The 18,595-nt window shown below is 44.0% G+C and overlaps 1 protein-coding gene across 1 annotated transcript in view; it reads right to left on the bottom strand.

The window, feature by feature from the left end:
* Slc9a2 (solute carrier family 9 member A2) overlaps positions 1 to 18,595 on the bottom strand; it is an 88,542-nt gene that overhangs the window by 25,506 nt on the left and 44,441 nt on the right. Inside the window, exons 4-5 of the mRNA XM_087898108.1 lie at positions 3,119 to 3,336; positions 2,445 to 2,647 (exon numbers count right to left, since the gene is read on the bottom strand). Of these exons, the coding sequence (XP_087754234.1) occupies positions 2,445 to 2,647; positions 3,119 to 3,336 (421 nt within the window). The remainder of the gene's footprint in view (positions 1 to 2,444; positions 2,648 to 3,118; positions 3,337 to 18,595) is intronic.

Raw genomic sequence — 18,595 nt, 5'->3', positions numbered from 1 at the left:
GTGTGGTGTCCCCCAAGTTTAAGGAGGGGATTCAAGTCAATACGAGTCTTAATACTGTATCACAACAGTAATTGAAACGAAAGGGTCACACTTGTGTCATGTAATCCACAATAGGCCATACACACTACAGGAAGCTGACAAGGTCTGTCAGTGATGTCATAGCCCTTGTAACTCCAGAACGGAAAGCATCCCTCATCTGCGTGTGGTGATACGGGGCCCAATGGAACTACTGGACTACCAGTTGTCTGAATGCATGCCCCATCTAGCTATGTACGACACGGAACATTTGAGAACAATAGTGACCACATTACTCAACCTCAGGCAGGTGCTCCAGAGGATTCCATGGTTATCAATGGAGGTGACAGATCCATGGGTGCTCTTGTCTCTGAGGATCTCTCAGTGAGACAAATAGAGAGGTAGATATAGTGATACTGATGACCTTGATTCTGCGTAGGTCCAAGCCAGTGTGTTCTGGTGTCTTAACAAAAATACTGGAAGGGGAAGTGACATCTCTCAACCTGATGGGACCCATGAGTATCCTGAGCGTCCATGGCCAGGATTCCACAAAGCCCACTGTCCTAACGTTGGAGATTCTATCACAAGACAAGCTAAGCTGTCTTATTGAGAGTTGACGAAAGACTCTACACAGAATGCAGTGCTGAGGGTATTTCACCCCTGGCTTTCATGCTGAGTTTCATCTCAGGGTAAAAAATCAGTCTGGTGCTAATAGATTTCACCAAACTATTTAACTCCAGTTTCTGGGCTTTACTTTCCCTATCCAAAATCCAGAGATAATGAGCTCCCGGAGTTATGTGGCAGAGCAGAGTTCTGACAGCTTAAGGGACAAATACTCGAGATGATACTTTGTGTAAGCTATTGAGGAAACCCTGGGAGATGGTACGCAAAATGAAAATCATGACCGTCCTGTTCCCTGTCAAGGCCCTTAAGGTCAGGTTTCCTCAGGGCTCAATCTTGGTACCTTTCTGCCTCTTCAACGTGCATGTATCATGCTCTAGACAATCCATCCTGCTCTGTGACTTCAGGCACCACTGGTCCGAGGACCGGCCTCTTGACTGAACTTGAGCTCTTAGTACCTGCCCAGCCAGTGCCTGCACTTGTAAGTCTCAGAGGCCTCGCTAGTCCAATGGCTTGTAATTGAACTGCCAACCTCCAGTTCTTGGAACACAGACTTCCGCTTCTCACTTGAGGGTAAGGTCATTCTTCTCCCGACTCAGGCACCAGCCCTGGGCGCCAGTGACATCCCCCTTCCCCCACATGCATGTCGCTTTGAGATAGGTCCTGCAAGCACCATGTTCAGAATGTATAACAGGCTTTTTCCTCTCTTCTGGCCATCATCGGAGCCTACATTCAGCTTTCCTTGGCCTCTACTTTACATCTCCTTCCCTTAAAGAAGAGTGAAGCTCCTTATATGGTTCTTCATAACCCTACATAATACAGGCCTCCAACATAGCCTGTTACTCTAGCCCACCCTACACTCTGGCCAAGAACATTCTGCATCCAGGAAACAAAATCTCCCTCCGCACATGTGCCTGGAATGTCCTCCATCTTGGTTAAAGCCTCCACCCCTGCAGGCCTCTGCTCAAATGTCATAGTCCCTACTTTTCCCTCCTATGAGCATCAATTGAGCATTGTCACATACCCACTACTTATGTCACCCTCTTTGCTCCTGATCCCTGTCTTATTTATTATATAGTATCTTCCACCATACTTTATTACCGAGTTTCTCTCCTAGTGTATACCACCCTCCCCTCATCCCTGGCAGAAATGGAAGTACTGCAGAGGCAGGAATCTATTCTTATATTTTGCTCAGATAAGAATTCTCAATTTGGACAGCGGTGCAGGTCACAGAGCACAAGACAAATAAATATTTGGTAAAAAACTATGCACAAATTATAATCTCCCAGGCGCTGGCGTATTTACTAACTGGCAAAGTTGGAGCAACCCTGCTTACTGCTTCCCCACGATGTGCTGAACTCACCTCACCCATTCCCCTGCTCCAGGCAAAGCACTGTCAGAAGCCAACTTTTATCAAAGAGTGGCTGGAAGGTCATGGCTCACAACCAGCACTTAACAAGTACGTTTACCAGGTCGGAGAGCAAGGCAAATGACAAGGATTAGGGCTGGGGCACGCACTTTATCAGTTTCCAGCAGTAAACACCAATCCCTGAGCTGAGCTTCCTTAAATAACTGTTTCCTCCGTGGAGGCCAAGTGACCAAATTGGACTCGTGTAATGTCTAACGCAATCCAACACGTGAATCTGGACAGGAAGTATCATGTTCCTTGTTCGAGTGACTCCCAGATCTCCAATACACCTATGTCACTTTGACTCTGCCACAAGCCTTCACTTGGGTGACCAGAAAGTGCCTGTCTCCTGAGGAAGGAGGGAGAGACTCTTCTAGAAGAAATAGCTAGCTACACTCACCAGGATGAAGACGGTGAAGAATATAACAACAATGGCGGCCGTGATGAAGAGCTTCTTCCGGGGAAACACAGTAGCAGGGAGGAGGAACACCAGCGCGAAGCAGATGGCACCGCGGAGCCCTCCGTAGGCAATGATGAACTGGTCCTTGAAGGTCAGAGGAATGGTCCGGAACCAGTTAATCACCTGAGTCAGCACAAAGACACCTATGGACAAAGAGAGGCCCAGAGAAAGCAGACTGTGTGAGTATGGACAGGGACAGCCAGGGACAGACTGGGGATTCTGAGTCTCCATGTCTCTATGACTGTTCAAAGCGTGCACCCCATCCTGCAAGTCCTGGGGACTCCTGGATTCTTGGACGCTCATCATTTCAGGACAATGTGCTTCTCCCCATTGGAATTAGAGACATAAAGAGAGACTCATTTTATCTACAGTAAGAGCCTTGAGAGAATGTATAAGCACAAGGTAAAAGGGGAAAGAAAATGAATTGGGGATGGGAAAAGAACAAGAAGAGGAAGAAGGGAAGCCAGTGGGAACAGAACAGGAAAGAGAGAAGAGGGGAGCAGGGAGGAGATGAGGAGGAAGAAGAAATGAAAACCAAGAGGCAGCCAGAGCAGAAAGAAGTCCCACTGGGTCGTTGCCACCGACTGTTCATTGAGCCAAGGACTGCTCCTTACCCAGTGCCCGCCAGATCAGACAGAAGGCCAGCGTGAAGCAGACGAAAGCCCAGTTCCACTCGTGGTTCTTGCCGACGGTGGACACGCCCATGAAGATGAAGATCAAGGTCTCGCTCACGCTGCTCAGCATCTTCATGAAGTACTTGATGGTCGTGTAGGACTTCTGGGACACGTTCTCCTCCACGTACTTATTCATTGTCATGGCACACGCCGTGATTCTAGAAGGGAGGTGTAGCTGAGATGTAAACACAGCCTCAACCACAGTCGGAATACCAGGGTCAACCCCTAAATGCAATCCCTCTGCCGGCTGCTTGCCCCGAGCCCCAAATAATCCCTGACCTTCTCCTCATCTCCTGACATCCAAATTCTCTGAACAACCCATGGTCACCATTGCCATCAGCCCTCCTTTGAGCACCCAAACTTTAAAAGTTCAAAGTAATTTGAAACCCACCATCATCCTACAAAAGCAACTCTCCCACTTGCATAGACTTTATTCCTACATTATATTAGAAACCTTGAACGACAACACAAAATCCCACACTCTCTCAGGTTACACTGGGCTTCTTCCCTGCTATTGTTCCTCACTGCCCCCCCTTCTCCATATAATCAATGTCATTTCAACTAGTCTGTGGTGTCTATTTCTATGAAATTTAAAAAAGGCTCCAGGAATTCCTAAGTAAAGGAAGTTTTTATTTCTTTTCTCTAGCCTCTCGCTCACAACTTTGGGGCCCCTGTGCCCTTTGCTCCCTCTCTTGAGGTAGTTATTCTGACACGGCATCTCTGCATGCCTCAGGCAAAGGTCAGATCAGGCACATGCTGGCAAGGTGGACACTCACTTTCCCCCTCCACTTATATCCTCCTCTCTGTCCACCGGGCACACAGCTCATACCCCAACTGCTTGTCACAGGCAAAGCATTCCATGCTCTTGACTATTGCCTGCTTCACGGATACACACGTTCCTATCGGTCCAGGATATCACCCCCAATCAACTCAAACGCCACCCATAGATGGAAATGTAATGTACTGCAGGTGACAAGCATATACCAAGTCCTCTATGAAGTGGTACGGTGCCCACATAATGCCAAAGGACTTCATTGTGAGAATGAGCTGAAGGCAAAAACAGAACGAGGGGGCTCTAGTGAGCGACCTCAGCTCCCACTGAGTGATAGTCAAGGGATAAAGCAACTTCCAGTCATGGTGGATCTGATCCGAGGCCAGAGCCACACCAACATGACATACATGACCCACGACCTGGCCAGTGGGCTTCCTTAACCCAAGAATATGACATGGGACAGTTGAATAATGCAAAGCTCAGATGCTCTGAGATCAGAGCCAGCAGGTAGTCACAAGCCTGTGCCCTTGCAACCAACAGACACATTCCTCACATAAACGGTTTTATGTTGTTTTCCTATGAAAACAAAACAGACACTCCACCTATGCAAGGAGTCGGCATTCAGACCCAATGTCACCACCGCCGCTAGAACAAGGAAGTGTTTCTTTTAGATTTATATGAGCGAAGAACATATAATTCATGCGGTTTCCAAAAGAAAGGGTAGCCTTTTAAATGAGCCAATAAAAACGAGCAGCCAGAAACATGGCAAAGCCTGTGCATAGCTGAGGGCTTATACAATACAGGCTCGTGTTTGGAGAACCTTTCCTAGGAGCCAGGGACTGAGCCAACACTATGTAGGGGCTGGGTCAGCTAACCTCATAACCCGTTTATGAGGCAGGTTCTGTTATCACCTCCACTTTTGTACATGGGAGAACAAAGGTAGACTCAGCATCTCGCAGCTAGTAAATGATGGTGCCCAAGTACTCAACCAGGGAGCCTGATGCAAGCCAGTGCTGTTTAAACCTGACCCTCACTCCTGGGAGTTCTTAGTGAGCCCAGCGGTCTTGTGGGAGAGAAAGCTCCCAGTACTTGTCAGGCTCTGACCCCTCTCCTCTCAAGACTAAGGCTAACTGTATTTGTGCATTGGTTTTCTGGGTCTACTGTAAGAAATTAGGGCTTCACAGTTCATCTCGCTTCCATAAGGCAAAATCAAAAATAATTTTAACTCAGCTAAAAAAAATAAATAAATCATGACGTTGATTGAGCTGTGCTCCTTCTGGAAGCTTCCAAGGAGAATCTGTCCTTTTTTTTTTTTCTGCTCTACCTTCTATAGGCTGCTTAAAATCTTTGGCTTGTGGCCACATTACTCTGCGTCTAACACTCCTGACTGTGATAATGATAACTCCCTTTCATAAGAGTTCTGTGATTCCCTGCACCCTTCTGATTGTTATTATTGCACACCCCACATCTCAAGAACCTACTTAAATCTCATTTGCAATCTCCTGTTTGTCACACAATGTAAGTTATTAGCAAGTTCTATGAATCAGGATGTAAAAGTTTTTGGATATCTACATCACAGAGATCCAGATAGTTTCACACTTTGGCTTCATATGGTCCGGAGTAGCTGGGGATGGAATTTCACACTTTTGCGGTCTCACCCCTGAGCTTCCCAGGGAGCACGCCCCTCAGCTGCCATTCCCACATAGACAACCTCATTAAGTTACTTAGGTTAGGATTTGCAAGACTCCTGCCTCGGCCTCTGGGTTGCTGGATTTACAGGTCTGCGCTACCAGGATCAGCTTACTTAAATTTTTAAAGTCAAAGTTTCAGGAATTGAGATTCCCTCGTACAAAATAATGAGGCAAAGGTGACACTGAAATTATGAATTTTGTGGATCGCAGCCTTTTACAGGGAAAGAGGTTCGGCAACAAGAACAGCTGAGTTTCTCTTCAAGGTCAAAGGTTGAAAATTTGGATATAATTGACAATGATCATATTAGTTCTTAAAACATTCTAATCCTATGGGCAGGATGTTTTAAGATCGATATGTTTAAATATATAGACAAATATGGAGGAAGAATAATGAATAGCAAGTGCTTGTTACCCAACCTCCCTCAGTGATTGTTTTTAAAGGGAAGCACCACCCACTATCAGATGAAGCTCTGTGTTTCTTCAGCCCTTACTCCATTCCGTCTCTTCATGGCTTCTAAAGTTTCCAGCGATCATTTACAAAACATTTTTGCAAGACTAGAATAGTGCTGTGTAAATGTGTTACCCACCCCTCCCCAATCATGATCTCCTTATTACTTAAGCACATGAAGAAGGTAAAAATTAATATTTAGTCCATGATAGGAAGTAACTTAACAAACACCAGTCATTCAGATATGATTGGAAATTGTAGTCTTGGCACAGGAATAACAAGTGGGTTATTTTCTGTTATGTTACATCACTCACATGACCAGGAGAGATGTCCATGCTGGCCGGACCCTGATGGTAATGGAGCGGTTTACCGCCCAGCATCACTTCATGAGGAGGAACACATTGAGGGATTCCTATAGTCTTGGTACCCAGAAGCACCTTGCTTGCATAGCACCTGTTCATCTACAGTGATGATGCATTGGACCAAAGTTTCCAAATATCGCCGTTCTGGTCTACCATGGAAATTCAATATCCATGGTTACACAGTCATCAACTGGAGGGTGCTTCCCTACCACATCAACTTTGCTGTGCTGGTGTGACTGCAGATCAAACCCTGCCACAAGCAGAAACCTCACAAGGCCTCAAAGCCACAGATGAGCTACTCTCTTAGGGAGGCAAAAGGAAGCAGTGCCATGTGAGCAGAAAAGAATGGAACCTCCTGGAACCCTCCTGGCTGGTTATGTGACAGAGAGGACAGAGATGCGAAATTCTGAGCTGTGGTCTATGAAGATGGGAGCAAGGAGGGCACTGTTCCAGCCTCCAACGGCTCCTAGTCTAGGGGGAGAAATGGTCCTAAAGAGATCGCTGCTATACAACACTGTGAATGCTAGACACAGGACCAGAAAGGGTGTTCTAGCAGTGTCTTCTAAACTTGAGGCCACGACACTCATGAACTCATAGGAACTGTAATCGCCTGCACCAGGACTGCTCAAGAGCAAGCCAATCAATAATCCAGAATGGAGTGGGAGGAGCTCATGAGAAGTTGATGGCTTCTGGGGAACAGGGAGTCCATTTTCTTCAGAGATTTAGTCCCTGGTAGGTTGCTCTTGACCCAGTGGGTGGTCCTACATCCATGTGTTTGGTCTAGGTTGGTCTCTAGGTTATTTTATTTTTTTTTTAAGAAAAAGAAGAGGACATGAAGTTGGGAGAAGAAGATGATGTTGGGGACTTTAAAAGGAGTTGGAAGAGAGTTGTGAGGATAGGTATGATTAGAACATACTGCGTACATATATGAAATTCTTAAAGGATAAATAATACTGACTCAAAAGACAAGCTGTGTTAAAAGTTTGTGGAAGCAAATTGTTAGTTATTCCACAGAAAAGGGTGCATTTGTACAAATGTTTCAAGAGGCCATCGAGAACGAAAAATAGGAGGAAAGCAGAACTTCGCTTCAGCACCTGCAATGGTGCAGTGTGAAGAGCCCCCATGAAAATACAATGTGATGCTTGAGTCCCTTACATAATGGCAGTATTCAAATACAACCTAAACACTCCGCCTTGTACATTCTGAACTATATATGGACAATTTACAGTGCCTAATACCATATAACCATTGTGGAAGTGACTGTCACCCTCTGTTTCCCATGGAGTTGTACCAAGAAAAAGCCTGCACCCCCTCAGCATGGATGCTCCTGCCTCTTACAAACATTGCCCATACGCAATTGGTAGAATTCACAGAAGAACTCACAGACAGAGAGATTAGTGCAATGTAAGAAAAGCAGGTGGGCATGCGCAGAAGTTGGAAAAAAAAGAGGCTGGCACGTTCAGGAAACTACAAGAATATTCTTATTCTTGTAATGATAGCATTAATGATAGCATTAAAAGATCACTAAAGGCGGCAATGGTCAGAAAATGATAGTTATACGTAACAATCAAGAGCTTCTCCTGGATTCTGTAGGCAGGGTAGGAGGCTGAGGTTGATATACTTGGCTATAACTTTATCCAGTCTCTGCCATCTCGGTTCCTATCTCTATTTCTCCTATGTCCACTAGGAACAAGAAAAGTATCCACTGATTTGTCTATGTTGAGCATATCTTTAATGCATCTTGACTCAGTTTCTATATGAATATACTCTTGATAGGAATGGTACTTTGATATGAACAAAATCATCCTCTAGGAAAAAGCCTCTGGAGGGGTGGGTGGCACACGTGCAGAGGACAGATTTGGACGGGCACGAGCCAAACCAATGCCAATCATTTGTTTTCTTCGATAGCTTGTCATTTCACTTCCAAAGCCCGCTGCCGCACCTGGCCTATGTAACAAAACCAAAACATGGACATGTTTTGACAGGTGTTAGGTTTCACTGCATGAGACCACATAGGGGTCAGACATGCTGCTTTGTGATCATCTTGCCTCACTTTAACATAAATGTATGGTGATTATCGCCAATTTAGAGATGGAAAAGTAAAATCACTGTAATTAGTGGGTTTTGCTTTCAGCAGCAATTGAGGTTTTCTTCATCTCATATTGCTTAAAATACAGCATAGGCAAAGATCATGCTAGCTAATACTCCCTCAACAAAGTCTTCAAGGATAAGACAAAGTTTTTCCTTAAATGATCTGTCATTTGACTATCTGTGAATAGAAAATTCTTCCAATGATTCCCTTCTTCTGTAGGAGGCCTTGACTCCAGTAAAGCAGCCCATGAAGCTGGCCTTCTGTAGACTGCATTTCCTTCTATCAGAATGTATGCTTTAAAAGAGTATAGGCTCATATTACTCTTAGCATAGTGTGGTTCTGTACCTGAGTTGCTGCCACGTTCAGGTTCTTTGACTAGATGAACCCAATCTTTAAAACCAAAGGGACCCAGCATTAGAATTGAAAGCAGGAGGTGGAGTCAGATTTCTGGTTATAAAGATGTGTAAGCACACGCATATATACATATTATAAAGATATAAATTTATTGTTTTGTACAGACATGCATAGTCATGCTTTCTGTGTATATTTATAGAGGAATGCTTACTATTTATACATTTATAAATATAAATACCTTTAAAACAGTGATCAATTTTTTAAATTCAATTCTAACATTAGCATTAGGAGGCTGTCTTAGGGATTTTATTGCTGTGAAGAGACACCATGACCACAGCAACTTTTATAAAGAAAACATTTATTTGGGGTGGCTCCCTGACAGTTTCAGAGGTTCAGTCCATCATCATCACGATGCGGAACATGGCAGTGTGCAGGCAGACGTGGTGCTAGACTAGTAGCTGAGAGTCCTCCATACTTCAGGCAACAGGAAGTCAACTGAGACACTGGGTGATACACTGAGCATAGGAAACCTTAAAGCCCACCCTCACAGTGACACACTTCCTCCAACAAAGCCAAACTCCTAATAGTGCGACTCCCTCATGGGGGCCAATTACATTCAAACCACCACAGAGGGTCTCCCTAGAATGGGAGCTGCTTTGTAATACACTGGGTGCTAAGTCGTCGCACAATTCACTTGCTCTCACTGCTAATCTGCATATGCTGCCAATAAAATCACAGGAATAACACAAACAAGTCCTATACTTTCAACGGAAACGTTGCCAAAATGAAGGCGTGCTCACAGTCCAGTCTTGCAATGATGAAGCCCTATTCAGTAACTCCCTCTGTATTGATTAAATCCAGGTCTTATGGTGACTCTGGGCACAGTGCATGTTCTCAGAAAAAAAGAGCTCACTCGTGTGAAGTAAATTAATTATTCCAGAGTGTGGATTTACTATAGAGTCATTTGTCTCTTCCAGGAAACCCAATGACCGAAAGAAAGTGGGTGTGACATAGTATCAAATGCAAATGAAAATTGTTCTCAGAGGAAGTCACAAGCATAAAAACTGAATGACCTATTGTAAAATACGAAAAACGAAATAGATGGTCTTAACTACTGTAAAGGGTGGGCTACTCCTACCATAACCTTGTCCTCCTTCACAGGCTCCCTACTTCATTTTTTCACTTTACCTTTTAAAATTTTTTAAGTTGCACCGGTGTTTGCATACTCCCCATCAGCACCTGGTGCAGATGTGGTTTCATGCAGTGGGATCACACAAAGGGTCATAAGTCATGGCCTACAGTGTGATGAGCGACAAGGAATCGCAGGACCGTGGAGTCCAGGGGCTCTAGCTGAAGAGCACCGAGTAAGACTCCAAAGAGCCTGAAGGATTTGGTCGGCTCTTAACAAAGAAATTAAAGTAGATTCCACCACATGGGCATGGTGGAGAGCGACCCCATGCATCGCTGGGCATGGAACCTGACCCCATAACACCCTTGTACAGATGTCCAAACCATGCTCAAGATTGCTTGTGTGTCCTGGGAATGTGAGTTCAAAGGGTTGCTTTATGAAGGGTCTTACGGCGTACAGCACGTGTATTTGAACATTCTGTCTGTGAACCAAGGACTTTGTGGAAATCCTTGGAAAGCTGCAAATCCCTTGCTCCATCTGAGAAAATCCGGGTGTCTACACACAGGGGTCATTTTGAGTAAGTTCTAAACGCACCAAAGTCATAACGCACCAAAGTCATAACGGAGCAAGTGGGATCGAGCCTGAGGGATCACGAAGGAGAAATGCGTGGGACTCGCGAAGAACCATCTTACTTAAAGCTTTATTAGAGGGGGACCAGGCGCTATCACAGGATCTGAGGGCTACTGTGTTTTAGTTGTGGTTTTCAGCCCCCCCCCCCCCCTTGTCTCCAACCAGGCACCTTCCTGCTGCTGCCAGCTGCACATCCTCTCCTGAGAAGGATTCCTTAGCCCTGGAGGCAGCTGGCCAAGTCAGGGCTGTGACCTCTGGCTTTTATCCCACAGAGCCGTTAGTTAGACTGTCAGTTGCATGCAAAACAGTGGCATAAAAGAGATCTGGACACCTGCTGCTGTACTCATTATAACACAGTGACCCAGGTGGATCAAGCCCCAGGTGAGTCCCAGACACCTGCCTGGCAGATGGGAGAGTCGGCTTTGCTCTTCTCCCTAGAATTCAGGTCCATGGAGACCCCACAACATCTCATTCTGGAGGCATTCATTAGTCTTTCCCAGTCCTCTCAAAATGCTTTCTTTTTATCAAGAACATCTCACTGAAAAGCATCATCATTTCTGTCCTATTTTTTTTCTTTTTTTCTTTTTTTTTAAAAAAAAGGTGATTTCCCCTCCTGATAAACATGGAGTCATAGGTTGGGTTGCTATCTCAGTCTTAGCCAAATGGAAAAATCATTGCTTTTTTGCTTTCTACTCATAACAGGCTTTGTTTTTCGTGAAACAGGGATGGTCCATAAAGCTCGATTCAGGCACTTCTCCAAACTGGTGGGCCGGCCACTGTCCTTCCTCTGAAACGTTTCCTAATATGAACAGGTTGGATAGATCTCCCTCGCTCTCCAGCAGCTGGACTGCAGATACATAAAACCCAATAGTTATGTAAACTTTTCTTTGTGCCTAACCATGGCACAAAGGAAGGCAGCATTGACAAAGAGGTGTTGATGAACAGGGGGAGTCCTTGCTGTCATGTCCCCAATGATCTGTACCTGTCCTTGTCGCGACTCTGTTTATTCAGAGAACCCAGCAATTCTCCTTCTTAGGTTTGTTTCTGCTCCTCTTATCCACACAGCTTTGCTCTCCACTTTGAACTGAACACCTGGCTACAAGGGCACCAGATGACTCAACTTATCTCAAATAGCTAGGGATTAAGTGTGAGGACACGTGGGAAGGCAGGCTCGGCCACTTGGCCAGACCTTTCGGGAACACTGAAAACTCAGAGCTTTGATTGAGGCAAAGGGAAAGTGGAGGAATAGAGAAAGAGGGGTTAGAGGGGTATTTTGGCATACAGAGGAGTTCACATGGCTGTTCCTCACCGTGGATCACAGCCCGTGCTCAGAGTCCACCTGGCCATGACCTCTCTGTGTAGAGAATAAAGGAGACGCAAACCAAGGTCTTTAAAATCAAGGTGAGGTAATCGCCTTCAGGCGCCCAATAGGTCACTAGAAGAACAGGCCTGGACTCTCTGTGTTAGATGGGTGTCTATCAGTAGAAATGAGAGATACACATCTTAGAAGGAAGAGATGTTGATTTGGGCCCAGGGATTTGTCCATGGTCACCTGGCCCTCTTGCTTTGGGCCTTTGGGAAAGTATGTCAGTGTGTGTCTAAGCAGCTGCCTTGTGGTGGCTGGGAAATGCCCAGAGGCATGTGTCCCAGTGTCCCCTTTAGGAGCTCCCCACCCCCTTCTCAGAATTTTCTTTCCTTCAGCCACGCCTACAGAAGATCTTAACACCTCCTATAGAATGGTAACAAAGTCTTTAGTTTATAGATTTTAGGAAATCATTTGAGATTCCGACCATAACACTCTCATATTTGAATTCCTTACTCTAAGTCAGCAGTTCTCAACCTGTGAGTCATGACCCCTTAGGGGTTAAATGACTCTTTCACAGGGGTTGCCTAAGACCATTGGAAATATCAGCTATTTACATGCTAATTCATAACAGTAGTAAAACTAAAGTTATAAAGTAGCAACTTTATTTATTATTCATGACTTTACGGTTGAGGGTTCACCACAACATGAGGAACCATACTAAAGAGTCATAGCATCGGGAAGGCTGAGAGCCGCTGCTCTGCGTTGTTTAGGGTCTGACAACCAAATCATAAAATTCTTTGCATTTTTCTATGGTTTAAATTGTTTACTTGAAGTCAAGCGATCAATACAAGATAAAGTTAAACATCATTCTAGGAAGTTCTAGTGAGAAAGCAGATGTCCACTTCATTATCAATTTCCTAAAAAAATAAAAAATCTCTGGAAAGAAAAGATAATTGTTTCTTAAATAAATTTTACTTATGATTCATTATATTGTTTTACCTTGGACTTTCTATATGAATAGAAAGCAATGTTATTTTCTTTAATTCAATGTTCTTGACACATAAGACAACAGTGACATCACACATATTTTCTTCTCAAGGGATGTAAAGAACAGTCAAGAAGTCATCCAAAATTAGTGATGCCAGCACTATCCAGTTACACAGATGTCACTTCTTCAAGGAGATGATGCAGAATCAGCTCCCCTTGATTTAAGTTCACTGAATTTTGGCATTTTAACTTAGCATGCAAATATCTCTACGTTTTTTTTTCCTCTGTGGAATTCCCAGTCACACCCTAAACCTGCCCTGGTGTCAACACTGAAGGAGCCCAGAGGTGTCACCAGACCTTGCCAGTAAAACCTTGTTGTAGACAAATGTCACCACAGGACTGCAATGTACTGATTTTCATAAGTCAGTCAAGCATGGTATTTATTGACTTCATTCTACTGGCGAAATAACTTGGGTTTGGATGGTGAAGCCATCATCCGCTGGTACAGCCTCCTGCAGAATCAGAAGTATGGTTGGGGGGAAGGAAGCCTGGCTATGAGCTTTGAAATCCAGCCTTGATTCTCCTTGGCAAGAAAACTATCTAGAAAGTAAGTGGAGATGAGAAGAATGGCCTGTCTTTGGTTTTGGCTTTGGACATAGGATCTGAAAACCTTGTAGCCCAGGCTGGCCTCCAGCTAATGGTGGTGCTTCACCCTTCAGAGGCAGAGATCAGAGGAGAGGCATGTGTGCCTCATGTCCATAAGCAACTGAAACTAATGTTCTTAATATTGTTTCATTTCTAAGAAGATGAGGCAACACAGTGCATTTTTTAATATTGAAAGCTATGTGATTTTATAACTTCATTTCACACAAATAGGTGATAGCCCAGTCTACAGACTTTGCTATGTTTTGCTTATCCTTACAGGAGTCACAGCTTTCCCCAGAGACAGCTCCAGTCTAGATGGGATGTGCAGGATATTTATATCTAAACCCCTAAGAGGCTTCAAACTGATGCAAAGACCGCGGAGGGATACTGAATACTGGCTTGTCCATTGTGACTTCCTCAGTTAGCTTCTTACACAAGCCAGGACTACCTGTCTAGGAATAGCACTGCCCACGGTGGGCTGGTCCTTCTACATCAACTGTCTACCAAGCAACCACCACACAGTACGTCTACAGGCCAATCTGATAGAGGAGATTCTTCCGCTGAAGTTGACTATTCTCAAATGACTCTAGTTTGCACACAAATTGGTGGTGCTGGTTTTCATAGCCAAAGATGCTAAGTATTGGGATTAGCATCCAATTAATATAAAAGTCACTAATGAAATATTTTATAATTGCTTTTCTTACTGGCACTCATAATTTGGCATTCATTTTCCCCTTTGTGCACCACTAATTTTGACTCTCTACATTTCGGAGGCTTGAAAGTCCCATGTGGGTGCGGCCACCACATTAGACAGAGAAGGAAAAACTAACCTGGCAAATGCTAGCTAGCATTCCTCAGCTAACTCATACTAAGCAACTGGAAACACAGAAATAAATGTAAAAGAATGCTTAATTTACTTACATGATTCTGGGCTCTCTCATTTTAAATTCCTTCTTTAAAAAAAAATCTTATTCTATTGTTGAAGCAAATTTGGGAAAAAGAAAAAGATGATAATCTTTTTTGTTTGTTTGTTTTCTCTTTCCCATAAATGTTTCCAGAAAATTGGAGGGCTTGTTTTCATTTTTCTATTGTCTACCTGATTTCCTGCCTCATTTTGTCATGAGAAGAATCCCATATAGCAGCTATACTTGGGTAGGAACATCTGATTTTGAAGGACTTGGTCATACCCAAGGATGCTATCAGTGAAGGGATAAACCTAAATTGATAACAAACTCCTTGCTTTCTTGTGTATTGTAAGGCACAGTGACCCAAGAAGAAGCGCAAGGACTTGAAGTCGGAGATCTTGGGCTCCAGGCTTGGTCCTTGTGTCCTGCCAGCCAACCCTCTACCTGCTGGTTGCTGGATGTTGCAGATGTTCCTTGTGTCTGAAATACATCATGATTGTGATGTCTAGTGCAATGTGCTAGGAGTGCCCCACAGTATCCTGTGTTCCTTAAATTTTAACATTATTTTTAGATGTTCTTGATTCTTGACGTGGTAAGCTCCTAGATGCTGCAAAGCACAAGGAAGACTGAGGAGAGAGCAGCTGCAGCGCACAGTCATCCTTTGCTAGAAAAGCCCACGACCTGATTCGTCATTTAAACCAGCAGCACCAGTTTACACTACCCAAAACTTCCCCAGTATCAATCCCACGTTAGATCTGATGTAAACCAACAAATTACCAACACAGTTCTGTCAATCATTTCCACTTAAAAATGAAAGGAGCTAAAACCCCACGTGACCACGGCCTTTTGGGACCTTGATCTGATCAGTTTCACTACTTTACTGAATAAATTGTATTCCTTCCTTTGTCTCAACAACATGTCCCTTGCTCCCCAGGACCCTTCTGAGCAACTAATAAAGGGATAGAGACCCAGTACAATATAGCAAACCAAGATAAGCTTTCTCATTCATCTCAAAATGTAGAACAGATGACGTCGACCCTACAAAGGAAACTAAGAAGAGAGAACAGGTCCTCACTGCAGGAGTGACCAGCTCAGTCACAGGCTGGATCTACACTTAGACCAGACCTGAACTTATCATTCTAGAAACATCTATATTCTAGAAATTCCCCCTCTTTTCTTTTTCATGTTTCTTTTCTCCTCCCCATTTTTCTTAACATGGACTGGACTGGCTCAGCATCTAGAGAGCCAGGATACAGCTGTAACTACCCACCAAAGCAGCCTGTAGTTCAGTTCAGGCCTCAATGTACACATTCATTAAGTAAAGCTGAAAAACTACCACTTCCTACTTTTTGCAATAAAGCAGGTACAATAATTGAAATAATAAATATAAAATATTAAGGAAGTATTCTTCAGAGAAGAAACTCTATGGAATTATTAACTTATTTAAAATGAAATGAAAAAAAAACAATGACCATCAAAACTCCTTCAAGAAATGAGGCATTTCTGAAATCTCTGGAACCCAGTGGGAAAAAAGCCACCCTTTCCCAGAGGACTATAAGATACAATAGAGGTCAAACACTCCTCTGCAGGACAATGCACAATCAAACCTAAAGGGTTTGTGTGAGGTGGTGTAGGAGGTCCTTCTGTATTTGTGTTGCTTTTAGTGGTTAAATAAAGAAACTGCCTTGGCCTTTTGATAGGGCAGAAACTTAGGTAGGTGGGGAAGACAGCTGGATGCTGGGAAGAAGAGCAGAGTCAGGCAGACACCATGGCTCTCCTGCCTGAGACGGACACTGGTTAGACTCATGCCGGTAAGCCACAGTCAAGTGGCGATACACGTTAATGGAGATGGGTTAATCAAGAGTTAACCAATAGGAGGGTAGAGCTAATAGCCAGGCAGTGATTTAATTAATACAGTTTCTGTGTAATTATTTCGGGGGTTAAGCTAGCCAGGCGGCAGGACATGGCCCACTCCTTCTTATAACAGTAAGGTACAAGCTGAAGCCCAGAACTTGGTATCCAAAGGGAAATCACAAACTTCCACAAAAGGTCATGATTTTTAAAGGATTTGATTTTAGGAGAACATTGAAGAGTCAATCCGAGTCCTTGAGAAAAAAGGGTGAACCCCGTGTTATCAGTGGGCAACCATCAGGAATGTGTACTAAGCACAAAGTTCCAAACACTTACATGAAGTCAAGAGCTTTCTAGTTCCTAAAAGACCTGTTAGTCACCTCTGCATTCACTTCAATGCTGCTTTGATACAGAAAAGTATCCAGAGCTGTTGATACACAACATTTCTTGTATAGATGGGGGTATGAAAACCTTCCTGAACTTTATGTCTAGTGCCACAGAAAATGAACTCTGAACCACCTAGACATAGAAAGATGCATATCACACACACACACACACACACACACACACACACACACACACCTAAGTCCCACCTGAAAATACAGGATAAAGCAGCCAGAAATGATGCTTCCACATTCAATGAGGTGTCAAAGCATTTGGCAACATCACAAAGGGAAAGTCAAATCTAAGTATAAGAATGCCCAGTGAAGGCAGAAGCCCACCTTCACAGAGTAATTAATGTAGTTGTCAGTGAGTGGCCCGGCCAACTATAGCCTCATGACAGCAAACAGCAGAAACAACAAGCTTTCTGAAGACCCAAGAACACTTGCCTGGATGATCTCACTCAAACCAAGACATAAATTCAACTTTCGACCCTGAAAATCCGGTTTTCTTCTCAGCCAAAAGCCAAGTCCTTTGCTCTGTAGAAGGAAATTTCTTCCCAGTCAGACTCTCCTGTTAACTTCCATGAGCACATTCCCGGAGAGGCTGGCAGAATTCAGCTAAACGCAAAGGTCCTGAACCAAGACAGAGGACCATAAGGGCAATAGGAGGAGGGAAAAGGATGGAAGAAGATTAGGGAGTGAGCCAGGGAGGATGGAAGGCAGAAGTGGACTATTTCATAACTATTACACAGATCATTGTAGGAGGAGTATAGACTCTGAGGTCACCTGACTACCCTCCTGCCTATCTGCATCCCTGGGATGACATCCTCTCCTCCTCAGCAAACGCTGGAGAGAATTTAGCTTGTTCAGTATCCCCATCATCTTTACTTTTGTTAAACTTAAGATTGTTTTGTTTTTAATGATAAGAAAGAGCCTAGGTAACAGGAAGGATGAGAATCATTCTGAATCTCAATGCAATTCAAGTTCAGAAAATTTTCTTAGTTCCATAAGAAGAATGTGAATGTGTACCTCTCATGACATGGATTTGCTGTACACCTTGACCAGGGTCCCAAGGTCAATTTAGTAGCTACAGCCTGGGAGTTCATACATTGAGCTCCAGGGAGAGTGCTCACAAATGTACCTGTGAGTGTTGTCTAGAGAAGTATCACACCCACTAGGGATTTGAGCAGCGCACTGACCACCCCATATTAGAACACAGAGCTCCACTTCTGAGAGAATTGGTGCATTGATGGAAATATGCCCTTTCATCTACTGTCAGAGGACAGTGGCTGTGCAAGAATTGTAATCTCTTGGAATTATTTAGTTTTGTACTTATTGGTTCTTATATTATTTTGGAACAATGTAGATGTGGTAGTTTGAATGAGGCGTCCTCTCTAAGTTCGGGGCATCTGAATATTTGGTCTCCAGTTGGTGGAGATTTGGGGAGAATTAAGCTCAACCCACTTCAAGCATCTTTGTCATTGCTCCCACACCCATTTCTTCCCTCGTGTGACTTTTCAACCACCCGTACCTTCAGGGATCCCTACTCTTAAACATTGTACAAAATGACTAATTTCCTATGGCTACTTTCAGTGTTCTCGACAAGTGACAGGCACATAGCCCACGGTCAGATTATGAAATCTAGGGTTCCTACGGACCTGTGTCTAGAACAACCCTGCTGAGAAATTAGACATGGGGCCCAGTCCATATGCTGTTGCGGCCCTTGTAATTAGCTGATCACACATTTTCACTGGCGCTGCTCAGAGAACAGTGGGAACATTGGAAGTCACACAGTGATATGAATAGCAACCCGGAAGGTCTCATTACTGGGTCAAACAGGATTAATGCGTTGCTTTATTTAG

The sequence above is a fragment of the Myodes glareolus genome, chromosome 18, assembly GCF_982192425.1.
Source record: "Myodes glareolus chromosome 18, mMyoGla1.1, whole genome shotgun sequence".
Classification (NCBI taxonomy): Eukaryota; Metazoa; Chordata; class Mammalia; order Rodentia; family Cricetidae; genus Myodes; species Myodes glareolus.
The sequence above is the reverse complement of the archived record's forward strand: the minus strand, read 5'-3'. Positions and strand labels throughout refer to the sequence as shown.